The sequence below is a fragment of the Physeter macrocephalus genome, chromosome 11 (genome assembly GCF_002837175.3).
Source record: "Physeter macrocephalus isolate SW-GA chromosome 11, ASM283717v5, whole genome shotgun sequence".
NCBI lineage: Eukaryota > Metazoa > Chordata > Mammalia > Artiodactyla > Physeteridae > Physeter > Physeter macrocephalus.
This window is the reverse complement of record NC_041224.1, coordinates 158,462,337-158,475,339: the sequence shown is the minus strand read 5'-3', so window position 1 is coordinate 158,475,339 and position 13,003 is coordinate 158,462,337. Positions and strand designations below refer to the sequence as shown.

General features: G+C 44.3%; 1 protein-coding gene across 4 annotated transcripts in view; it reads right to left on the bottom strand.

Moving 5' to 3' along the window:
* Window positions 1-13,003, bottom strand: part of NRXN3 (neurexin 3) — a 1,750,257-nt gene that overhangs the window by 1,213,843 nt on the left and 523,411 nt on the right. For all 4 annotated transcript variants that reach the window (XM_028496242.1, XM_028496240.1, XM_028496243.1 and 1 more), the window contains one exon: window positions 5,130-5,568. In XM_028496242.1, the coding sequence (XP_028352043.1) occupies window positions 5,130-5,568 (439 nt within the window). The remainder of the gene's footprint in view (window positions 1-5,129; window positions 5,569-13,003) is intronic.

Here is a 13,003-nt window from a genome sequence, read left to right as displayed (position 1 = left end):
TTCTCTTGTGTTTCCTGCCTAGAGAAGTTCCTTTAGCATTTGTTGTAAAGCTGGTTTGGTGGTGCTGAAGCTCTAAGCTTTTAGCTAAGAGCTCTTAGCTAAGCTATTAGCTCTTAGCTTTTTCTTGTCTGTAAAGGTTTTCATTTCTCCACCATATCTGAATGAGATCCTTGCTGGGTAGAGTAATCTTGGTTGTAGGTTCATCATTGTTTGCGTGCTCTTTAGTTCTAGGTCCTAGATAAACATTTCTTGTATTGTCTCCATTTTATTTCCAAGATTTTGGATCACCTTTACTATCATTACTCTGAATTCTTTTTCAGGTAGACTCCCTATTGCTTCTTCATTTGTTTGGTCTGGTGGGTTTTTACCTTGCTCCTTCATCTGCTGCATATTTCTGTTTTCTCATTTTGTTTAACTTACTGTGTTTGGGGTCTCCTTTTCACAGGCTGCAGGTTCGTAGTTCTGTGTTTTTCGTGTCTGCCCCCAGTGGGGGAGGTTGGTTCAGTGGCTTGTGTAGGCTTCTTGGGGGAGGGGACTGGTGCCTGTGTTCTGCGGGGTGGGGCTGGAACTTGTCTTTCTGGTGGACAGGGCCGCATATGATGCTGTGTTTTGGGGTGCCTGTGAACTTAGTATGCCTTTAGGCAGCCTCTCCGCTAATGGGTGGGGTTGTGTTCCTGTCTTGCTAGTTGTTTAGCATGGGGCATCCAGCACTGGAGCTTGCTAACCATTGAGTCGAGCTGGGTCTTAGTGTTGAGAGGGAGATCTCTGGGAGAGCTCTCGCCAACTGATATTACGTGGGGCCCGGAGGTCTCTGGTGGACCAATGTCCTGAACTCGCCCTCCTACCTCAGAGGCTCAGGCCTTACACCAGGCTAGAGCACCAAGACCGTGTCAGCTACAAGGCTCAGAAGAAAAGGGAGAAGAAAAGAAAGAAAAAATAATAATAAATTTTTAAAAATTATTAAAATAAAAACGTAATAAAAACAAAGGGAAAAAAGGAAAAAAAAAGAAGAGAGCAACCAAACCAATAAATAAATCCGCCAATGATAACAAGCACTAAAAACTGTACTAAGATAAACATAAAAATCAGTACAAATCAGTCACAGACAGCAAACCCCAAGTCTACAGTTGCTCCCAAAGTCCACCGCCTGAATTTTGGGATGATTCGCTGTCTATTCAGATATTCCACAGATGCAGGGTACATCAAGTTGATTGTGGAGATTTAATCCGCTGCTCCTGAGGCTGCACAGAGACATTTCCCTTTCTCTTCTTTGTTTGCACAGCTCCTGGGGTTCAGCTTTGGTTGTGGCCCCACCTCTGCATGTAGATCGCCCTCAGGCATCTGTTCCTGCCCAGACAGCAGGGGGTTAAAGCAGAGGCTGATTAGGGGGCTCTGGCTCACTCAGGTCCAGGGGAGGGAGGGGTACGGTTGTTATACTTGGAATGTGGGGGCGAGCCTGCAGTGGCAGACGCCAGCGTGACATTGCAACAGCCTGAGGCGCGCCGTGTGTTCTCCCGGGGTAGTTGTCCCTGGATCACAGGGCCCTGGCAGTGGCGTGTTGTACAGGCTCCTGGGGGGGGTGTGGATAGTGACCTGTGCTTGCACACAGGCTCCTTGATGGCTACAGCAGCGGCGTTAGCATTTCATGCCTGTCTCTGGTGTCCGTGCTGATAGCCACGGCTCGCACTCATCTCTGGAGCTCGTTTAGGTGGTGCTCTGCCTTCTTTTCGGAAGTCTGAGGTCTTCTGCCAGCATTCAGTAGGTCTTCTGTAGGAGTTGTTCCACATGTAGATGTATTTCTGATGTATTTGTGGGGAGGAAGGTGATCTCCACGTCTTACTCCTCCGTCATCTTCGGAACATGTTTCTTTATGTACTCATGTAACAAACATGTATTGAACACCTGTTCTGTCTCTAGTATAGCTCTAGACACATACATGAACTTGACAGGCGTGCCTGCTCTCGTGGAGCTGATGTTCCACAGCAGAGGAACAGAAAATAAACAAATCACCCAATAAACGGAAACTGGAAAATGGCGAGTGGGAGGAAGAAAGTAAAATGGGTGCTACAGCAGCCCACAGGTTTAACTTTAAAGTGTACGGTCAATAAAGGCTTCTCTAAGCAGGTGAGAGGTAAGCTGAAACCAGGATGTTGAGAAGGATCCAACCATGCCAAGTCCCAGGGGGAGAATGTGCCCGGCACAGGGAATGGCACCTACAAAGGCCCTGGGACAGGCAGGAGTGTGGCTAGAGTACAGGAGGCCAGAGGAAGTCAACAAGAGATGAGATCAGAGCTAGACCAGGCACATGAAATCACAGAAGATGTAACCCTGGAGCCTGACCTGGGAACTTGGGAACAGGGATTCTAGTCTTTCTGACCCTGTACCAGTCACTGAACCCCTCGATTTCCTCAACAGCTCAATTTCCTAAACTGTTAAATCAGAGTGATATCTAAACTTCATGCCAGAAATTTTAGAAATTTAGTATTCTTAAAGTGCTTTATTGGTACCAAGATAACTGGGCCATCCATCAGCCAGCTTTCACTTACTGAGTCTCAATTCCCTCAGCTATGACAGGGGAGGGACAGCCTGAAGGGCCTAGAAGATCAAATGAGATCAAGAAAGTGAAGTACACTCTAAATCACAAAGTCAACCCAGAGGTAGAAGAGTAGAAAGAGCATGAGGGGTCGCTGGAGGGTTCAGCTAGGCGTGCTTCCCCCTACGCTTCCCTGGAAGTCTTCTCCTGGAGAAATCTGCTTTGCCTTTTTGCTTTTTAATCTTTTAAAAACCTACATAACAATAAAAATGTCCCAGCCACCATTTTTAGTACTTTCTGTGCTTTTCTGGACTCAGTCCTCAAAACAATCCTGTGAGGTAGGCATTCGTATTTCCCCTATTTCACAAATGAGGAAGTTGAGGCTTGGGTAGTTTTCTTCTCTCTTGCAGTTTGCCTTCTTTACCCACCACATGTCCACAGAGTTAATCTGATCACCAACTAACAGGGAGGAGCATCTATTGCCAAGTAAGAACAGTACCCGAACTGATTTAAATACTGGACCCTTAAATACATCCTGAGGAAAATTCATCTTCTGAGTGTGGGACCACAACTGCTTTGAGAATCAGTCCCTCAGCTGGGGAATGAAGATGAAAGTTTCCTGAGATCACCTCTCAGTCATATTCTTCAGGATGAGCAGGGAAGGAGGTACCACAATTAGATACACTTGTGTTTTTATAACTAGTCATTTTAATACAGGTCTGTAAGAACATACCAGAAAATATCCTGAATATCCTGAAGAAATGAAGTTTAGTATATCATATTAAAATTTTGTTATGCTGCTTTTACATGACAACTATCTGTTTACTCAGTAAATTTTTATAGGCTTTGATCAAATTTATCAGTATTTCAAAGTATTAGCCAATGCCATAGTACCCAGGTATAAAATTTAAGGCTTCTGTAATCCAAACCTATTTGTCAAAAAATGGGTCTACTGATGGTTCTAACAAAACAAAATAACTGCCCTACTTGAAAAAGCAATTAGTGTTGAGAATATCAGAAACAGACATGTGGCGATTTTACATGTTCTAGCCTGCCTGTGACACAGATAGGTGACATTTAAGCTGTGCCAAGGTCTAGGTTAGTCAATCATGAAACCCATCAACCATGTCCGAACTCCAGAGACCCAAAATGCACAGTCTTAAAAACCAACAGGAGTGTGTCCCTAATAATTCTGAGACAGCTTTCTAGCTCTCTGCCCCTGCTGACATTTTTTAATGGATAAACTTCAAAAGATTTGGACTCAGAAATTATTTTTTGTGTATTTTTCTCTTAAAAAAGAACAAAATGTTCATTCTTGCCCAACAAGCACATTTAATTTGAAGCCTCTTGGTTCTGATCAAATTTCAGGCAATTGATAAGGCATCCTGCTGGGCAATAAACCATCCAGGTCTGCAATCTGTCACCTGTCTGCCCTCCGCACAGAACCCAACCAGCTCCTTACCTAAGGGCAACACTGCTCATCTCCGCCACCCCTCTAGCTCTGGAATTACGCAGAAAAGCCATCCCCGCAAGCTCAGCCATTAGTGGCTACAGGCTTTTAGGGGAACCCATTGCTTTCTATTGTTGGCCAAATGCAAAAAGGTCTAAAAGGAAGACATTTTTGTGTTTACCAGGAGAGTGACTCCTTAAAAATATGAAAATATAGCCAAGACCCTTATTGAGTATGATACTACCTAAATGGAGAATCAGGAAATAAGTGTGAAATTCAAATGCTCTAATTACTACTCTGGGTGAAATACCCTTTCTGATGGCACAGAATGTGACCTCCCCTGCCACATGTCCACAGAAAGTGAGGCAGACTGTTCAGGCATTCAAAAGCCTCAGACTCCCTATTCGTGTTTCCTTCCACCCCCCCACCCCGCCACGCTTTGTTACTATTCCAGAGTGGCTATGTACTGCCTGGGGGTAGCTTGTTTGGTCTGCGGCTGCAGAAACGAACAAAGCCATTTAAACCCAATGTAAGAGGTTATGAAGAGAAAGGGAGAGTTAGTAAGGTCTGAGCAAAGAGTGAAATATAGGCTTTCACACCAAAGGAAGGCTTTAAATTGAACATGACTTTAGGAAAAATCAATTTGCCTTTTCCTTCCTTGTCATAATTTTTCCCTGCAATATGACCCTGGCCAATTATTGAAGGGTGTCTCACTGCATAAACTCTCGCACAGTGCAGCTTATCCTACAGAGTAATCACCTAATGCAGCATCTGTGATGTCACAATTGGTTTCCATGGTGATGGAAAAAAGAGAATAAAGAGGGAAAAAAACCATCACACAAGTGACGTGACAGTCACTTTGGTAGCAGTGGAAACGCTACTTGTAAAACCATCCTTAGCCCCAGGGTCTTGGAGCTATCACTGAGACCACTGTGCAGTGAGTGACAGGGGAGATGAGGAAGAGAAGGTCAGCCATCGATGAGACAGCTGTCTGGTTCAGAAACATAATCTTACATAATCATATAACAAGCGTTAAGGAGAACAGCAAAAGAATCAACAGGCAAACAAGTCAAAAACTAAAATAAAAAAATATAAGGAAGCAGCAGCTTTCCCCTAGTCTCAGTCACACACCCTGCTTCTTCCTACCTGATCTGCCATCTCGCTGAATGTCCACATGGTACCATTCCCCATCGTTGGCTTTCTTCTGAGTGGCTTTCACTTTAATGGTGCCTGAGCCCATGTCAAGCAGTAGGTACAGGTTGCCATCGAGGAGTTCCACGGCAAAGAAGTCCACCTTGGTGTTCTTCTGGCTCCGAGCATCCTTCCTCTCTTGGGGCTTGCCGTGAGTGAAGAGGATCAGGCCGTTGGGCTCAGTGGTGCGAAAGTCAAAGGAGATAGAGCCCATGCGTTTGGTGTTCCATTTGGGCAAGCTGATGTAAGCCTCCGGGGTTTCAAAGTTGATGGGGTCCAGTGTGGCCACATTCTCACACTTGAATACAACCTCACCGTAGATTTTCATCTTGGTGTCCCCAATTCTGGCCAAGCGAGACAGCTCCAGACGGATGTCATTATTCTTATAAACAACCTGTCAAAAGCCAGACAAGTGCCACATGAATCAATCTTGCAAACAGTAACCATCCATCACTCACTGGGCACCCAGGAAAAAGGCCCAAAATGAAGCTTCAGGACACAACAGTCTGAAACAATGAGAAACACGAGACACAGCACTTGAAAAAGCATCTGCACAGACCTCTGAGGTGCCCACAAGCCCTGAATAAGCCCTTCTATTTCCATTATATTCCTTTTGTCTGTTTCCTTCTGGCCAATTTTTTGCATTGTCAGAAAGTTAAACAATATAAGCTTGCAAGTAGAAATCAAAAGAGACTGAGTTGCACAGACACAAATACTTACCTACAGAGATATTTACTGAAATGTCCTCAGTAAAGGACCAGAAACAACCTAAATGACCAGCAGTAACAGACTGGCACATCTTTAAAATGGAACATTATGCAGCCCTAATAAACAAGGTAGTGCTCCCAGTTTTGACATAGATACTCTGAGTAACATTAAGTGAAATGAGTAAGGAACCGGACAGCATGCATTATGCTATCATCGTGCAAAGAGTGTGTGTGTTGGAAAGTGTGTGTTACATGTATATATGCTTGTAAATGCATAAAACATTTTTGGAAGGAAGCACAAGAAACTATAAAATTGTCACTGGGGAGAGGATTTGTGGGATTAATACTCAGGAGTGGAGGGAGACTTACTTTTCACTCTACCCTGTTGTATTGTTTTTCTTTTTAAAGAAAGATGATTGAGTGTTAAGCGTTGGTGGAGAAGGAGATCTATATTTTTTTGCACAATTGCACATGTCCTCCATATGCACACAGCGAGAGAATGAAACACCCTAAAACGTTTTTTAAAAACCTATTATGACTTTCTAAACCCAGTATAATCCATATAAAAGCAGGGATTAATCTTGTTCCCCAAGATCAGAATTTCAAAAAGGTTTTGCAGTTATTAGAACTGAATTTTGATGCAGTACCCTTGGATAGGTCTTGGTCCTCTGATCTCCATGCAACGTCACATCCATACTATAATAATAAACAAGCAAAAACAGAAGGCAAAGGGCTAGCATTTGAGTATTGGTTATGCAAACCACGTTGCTAGATCCTTCACACTGTCTTATTCAAATTCTAGATGAGGACCCCCATTTAGGTTCATATCCCACATCCACTTCTTCTAAGCTGTGTGAACTTCAAAGTTATTTAACTTACTTGGGTCTGCTTCCTCCTCTGAAAATGCAAATATAGGAGTAGACTATTTCTTAAGGACGAAATGAGTTAATACATGCAAAGAACTTAGAAATGGCACATGGTATGGGCATAAAAATCTCAGCTATCGGCGGTGGCTATCGTGGCTGTTAACTCATTTTATCCCTTCCACAGAGAAGGTTGTCTTATCCTCTCCATTTTCAATAAAGTAACAAGACTTAAGTGCTAAAGTCTTACAATCCATCTTAGTGATAAAAAGTTAATTGGATGAGTCATTCCAGTATATACCATTTAATCCCTAACATCCAGCTGTAGAACTGCTTCCCTTCTCTCCAACAACAGGAGAGAAGCAAGCAGAGATATTTGCCTTTTAATATCTAACTAACAACAAAGAATTGAAAATGTCTCACCTACTAGATGACCTTCACCATGGGTGTGACCAGAGTCAATAACACTGAAAATAATAACAATGTTAATATTTACTGAGCACCTACTACCAGGCACTGTGCTAAGGATCTGAAGCCTAGCATCCCATTAGATCCTGACAACACCCATTTGAGATACCTACCATCATTCCCCCATTTTACAGATGCAGAAACAGACATGGAGAGTAGTTAAGGAACCAGCCCATGGTCACACGGCCAGTGACTGGCAGAGCAGGACTTGAATCCAGAGAGTTAGGCTCCGGAGTCCATGTGCTTTACCACTTGTGGACACTCAGAACAATGACAGTTACTACCAGCACCCATGAAGCTCATCTTTAATAATACATAGAAAATCATGTATATTCATCCTCCCAATTCAAAAGCTAAATTTCTCATCTTAGCTCTACTGGACTGACCATGTGCAAAGGGGAAAAAACTGCAAGATCCTTAGGCAAACACTCAAGTGACTAAACGAGAAAACAAACGATAAAAGTTTAATGACTGGCAGCTTCTCCTTTCTAACTCTCACTTCCCAACATGTGAAATCTCTCTGTCATAACCAAACTTCAACTTTCTCTGAATCTGGGTTAAATGCCTACGACCAGAGCTCTTGTAAAGGTTAATTATTAATGTAGAACAATAGCTCATCCCAAAGGGACAGACCAAGGCTTGGCTTCATTGAACTATAAGAGAAGAAAGAGCTCAAACACCCCTACAGGAGGCAGAAGGATAAAAAGAAAAAGGCCTTTTAAAAGGATGCAGCATCCTATGAGGAGGAACCCTTCTGTGAAATGGGTATATGACCAAGACTGGGACACACAGTGAATAACTACAATGCAGATTTCTGGAGAGACAGACAAGAGAATCCGGGCCAGAAACTGCCAAAGACTTCTCTCCGAAGCTATTTGAAAATGAGCTATCTACTCCACAGCCCTGAAATTACTTGTCTATTTATACGCAGTTTCCACACCTTTCCCACTGACGTTGAGTAACCTCTTTGAGTCCCATTTTATTTATTTCCAAAGGCAGGAGACTCAATACCTATTCTAGAAACTGCTCCCTTCCCCACCCCCCAGGCAGTTATCAAGATTAAATGGGATATTATACATGGTAGAACACAGAAAATCCTCAATGGTACACAAACCTAGGAACAAGCAATAGTATACCTTGGTTTCCAGCAGTATTGGGGTACTGCTGGAAACTGACAGGGGCCTGGACTGATGCTCTTCTGAGGATCTCCTACCAATAAGAAAGGGACAGGAGGGCAGGGGTCTTGTAGCCCAGTGATACTCAGTTGAGAAATTCCATGGCTGGCATCTTCACCTCCCCCCACCCCCCTGCCCAGTGCAAGACCATGGCATGGCCATGAAGAAGTGTAGTAGTACTCTGGGCAGAGCGTCGTGGCAAGAAGCCCTGCTGGACCCCCTTACAAGGCAAATTAGTATCTGGTATAGTATTTTCTATAAATTCAGACTTTCATCTAAATGAACGCCCCCCCCCACACACACACACCCGATGACTGAACTAGGAAGAGATGTGGCAGCAAGTGACAGAAAGCAGCCTTGGCTGACAATGGCCCCAACAAGGAGCAATTAAAGACAGAGTGGTGACAGCTCCCCACGGGAGATGACACACAACCTGGGAGGCACAGAGGCAGCGTCACAGAGAGCGACAAGCAGCTCTGACCGCCCCAACCTTGGGCTTGCAAAAGCTGCTGTCTGGACTTGCAGCTCATGCTTAGAAGGCCGGACAGTAAAACAGCTGGGGACAGAGTCTCAGGGTTAAGACAGACTCTCTCGGAACAGCTACTCTTGTATGTCTCCCTAATCTTTGATACAGAGGCACACAGGAACAATACCAGGATTAAGGCAAGCCATGACAACACGAACAATACAATGAAAACAGCTACCACCTATTGAGAGCCTACTATGTGCCAGGCACTTAATAAAAACTCAAATGTATATCATCCAAATTAAGGAAGTGAAATAGGTAGCATTAGCATCATTTTGCAGAAAAGAAGCTCAGAGGTGATAGGTACTTGCCCAAGATCATATAGCCCCTTAAGGGCATAACCAGGACTTGAACCCAGATCTCTCTGACTGCATGCGGGGCAAGGCCATCCTCCAGAGGTGGCAATTTCTAAGCTCTCCGGTAGCACATGCCTACCGACAAAGCAGAAACCTCTTAAGTCAGGCATATAAAACACACCCAGCTCCCTGCAGAGGTGCTAAGCCCTCATACCTGGTCTCTCCTCTCTATCAGATCCCTACTCCTCTCCACTCCAAGGCAACCTGGAGGCCTCTGTGTGAACTCAGTATTAGAACTTCTACATACTTGCTCACCTTGTAGGTTTCCCAGCCTACAGTGCCTTCCCTCTGGTCTCCAGCCTCTAATGGTGCCCCTTCACCAGAATCTACATCCAAACCCATTCCAGGCCCTCTCTGACGACTCTGGTTCTTACTGATGCCCACCATTTGATAAACTTAGAATTCTTACATTGCCTGCCTATGATGAAGCTGTCTGCCTTACTGGCCAAACCACTAAGCCTGACTGGAAAAGGAGAGGCTGTTCTAATCTACAAGATGTGCTTTTTCATGTTAAACTCTTCCATGGTGCTCGAGGCATAGAGCAGGTCCATGAGAGTGAATCTAAGGGGCAGAGACAGTCCCAGTTCACAGGAGTAAAACTTCTTCTACCTCTTCCATCTTATCCCAGGACACCCTGTTCTCAGCTTTCTGAGGACGTTACGTCCACAAATTCTGCTGTAAATGCCACATTCCTCTGCACTTCAGCAAGGGATCCGGAAGGAATGGGGGAGTGTGTGTGCCCCGCAGTGTCCAGATGGCCTCTTGGTACTGTTTCTCCTGTCCGGGAAGAGAAGGTTTACCACCTGGCCTCTCCTTTCTCATTTTTTTTTTAAAAACATCTTTATTGGAGTATAATTGCTTTACAATGGTGTGCTAGTTTCTGCTTTATAACAAAGTGAATCAGTTATACATATATGTATGTTCCCATATCTCTTCCCTCTTGCGTCTCCCTGCACCTTTAATCCTCTATGTGTCTACACATAGGGCAATTTCAATAAAAACCACCAGATCGGCTTATGGGACCATGATTTACAGGCCTGTGACTTGATGTCTGAGCACCTGATCCAGGTCAGTGGAGGATATCTGAAGTCAGGACACTGGAGGACATTCTCTGGAGTATCTAGGCCAGACGAAACAGAACGGTGGCAAAAAGCCAGTGTCAGGGGGCCTTGATGTGGAACAGTGTTGACAAATCCCAATAAAGCCTTTCAACTTTATACCTACGTGTGGAGCAGTTTACATACAACAAGCAAAAGACAAAGATTCGTTCCCCCCCCCAACTTAATCCTTCAACGATAGATAATAACAAAATGAGCTTATTCTCTTCAGCTTACAGGATGGTGCAGCTTCTAGATAAACTGGGGGGGGGGGGTGGTGCTAATCCTCTTATCATGTGACATTCCTACTCAGGGTAAATAAATAAGAAGCCCTGTGAAAGAATCTTGCTTCTGGGGTTGTCACAGAATCACACATCCTACTTTCTCTCCACCACTTCCCCTCCGTCCTTCAGGCAACTGATGACTCTGGTCGGCTGTGATTTTCTTTCCTATGAATTATCTGCTCCACTCATTTGTCACTCAAAACACTCAAACTTGTTATCTTTGAATAAGCACAGGTCTTACTTTTTAAGCAAACCTCAAACACCTTACTAGCAAAAAATACACATTACAGCTTTTAAAATCTGAAACAGCACCTAGTTGTACAGGTGCTTAATAAATGCTCATATCTTCATTAAATTAGATGTTGGGCTCAAGTGGCAGCACAGGGTAGCGGTTAAGATCACGGACTTCACAGCCGCCCTAAGTGGGGTCTGAGTCCTGTTCCACCCTTTGGACAACGGTTAAGGTGCCTCAGCCTCAGGTTCTTCACCAGTAGACTATAGGTAACAAGTCTCACTTCACAGGGTTTTAAGAAATAAATGAGATAATATGATCATATATAAAAGTACTTTAGGGCTTTCCTGGTGGCGCAGTGGTTGAGAATCCGCCTGCCGATGCAGGGGACACGGGTTCGTGCCCCGGTCCGGGAAGATCCCATATGCTGCGGAGCGGCCATGGCCGCTGAGCCTGCGCGTCCGGGGCCTGTGCTCTGCAACAGGAGAGGCCACAACAGTGACAGGCCCGCATACCGCAAAAAAAAAAAAAAAAAAAAAAAAAAAAAAAGTACTTTAGCAGTTCCTGGCACTTCATAAGCATTCAATAAATGGTAGTTATCACTATTAATTTTGTTATTCTCTTTGAGAAGCCATAACTAGATCACCAGACAGGATAGCCTGGCATGGAGTCATGAGAATGGAAAGATTGCCTTGGAGGCTAAGTTCTAAGCCAGCTGTCAGCTCAAGAGACTAGTGACAGACTCTGGATTTAACAAATTCTGAAGTTAAAATAAGAATTAAAAATTATATAATTGCCTAATGTGGCATTTATAATATGTGAAAATGCCTAATGGTGGCTATTCCGTCTCTCACACACACACCATGCACTTGCACAGATTTAGGATTCATTAGCATTAACATCATTATCCATCACAGTGTTCCACTGACCAAATTCCAACAGTGAAGTTCAAGCACAAATGGGGCAGCAGATGGTCCTCCTAGCTTCCAAAGTCAGAAGAAGCTAATATTTGGCATGGCTGGGGCCACATCTACATCTCTGGTCTTTCTAACAGGGATCAGTAAACTAGCTCTGCCTGATGAGCTACAGCTGACATCCAACCTGGGGCCCAGAGTCCCCACTGCTGCATAGCAGGGACACTACCCTTTTCACGCTTTATATTCTGTTCACAGTGGTCAGGATCTGCCAAAGATTAAAACTAAGCACCAGAAATAGAAAAATGGGAATTGAGTTTCAGACTTGCAAGGCAGGAGCCAAAAAATGTCTAAGTTCTAGGGTTCAAAATAAAGGCCAAAAAGACTCCAGATAAAGTTGAAACCAGTAGTAGAAATGTTGGCAATTAATTAAATTTTTAAAAGGCTGTGCGACCCAACACTCTGGAGGTCAAACAAAACATATCTGAAAGCTGGATCTTACCAAAGGCTACCAGTTTATAGTTTCTGATCTTTGGCTTAATTTGTAAGAGAGCAGTAGGCAGAGATAAAAGGGACAGAAAGCAAGCAGGAGTAGTAGGAACAATCCAGGCAAACTTAAGAACTGAAGTTAAACCAGCCAAGTCCTCAGTCCCTTCCTCATTAAAAAAAAATACAGAAAGCCATCTGTCACCTGGCCATGCAAGCAGTCCAGAGAGAGAGAGCACACGAGCAAGCACTATGGACCAGCCAGTTACTCTAACCTCATAAACCCAGGGCAGTGGGTGCCAGTCCAAGAGCCTCACTAATGATGCAAGTCATTATCACTTACACTCAAGACCTCAAGACTTAGACAAACATTTATTGTGATGGATTCTTTGTGAGAAAGCATTGATCAGGTAAGTTTGTGCTCAACTACAGACAGAAACACTATGAAGTTTAAGACTTCCAACCTTTGGCATCAGAAGGTCTCAATTTTATTCTTCTCAAGAAGAACTTTCTTAGGACTTTGATTCAGCTAAAAAGGTTGATTAAGAACATAGGTCGGGCTTCCCTGGTGGCGCAGTGGTTGCGCGTCCGCCTGCCGATGCAGGGGAACCGGGTTCGCGCCCCGGTATGGGAAGATCCCACATGCCGCGGAGCGGCTGGGCCCGTGAGCCATGGCCGCTGAGCCTGCGCGTCCGGAGCCTGTGCTCCGCAACGGGAGAGG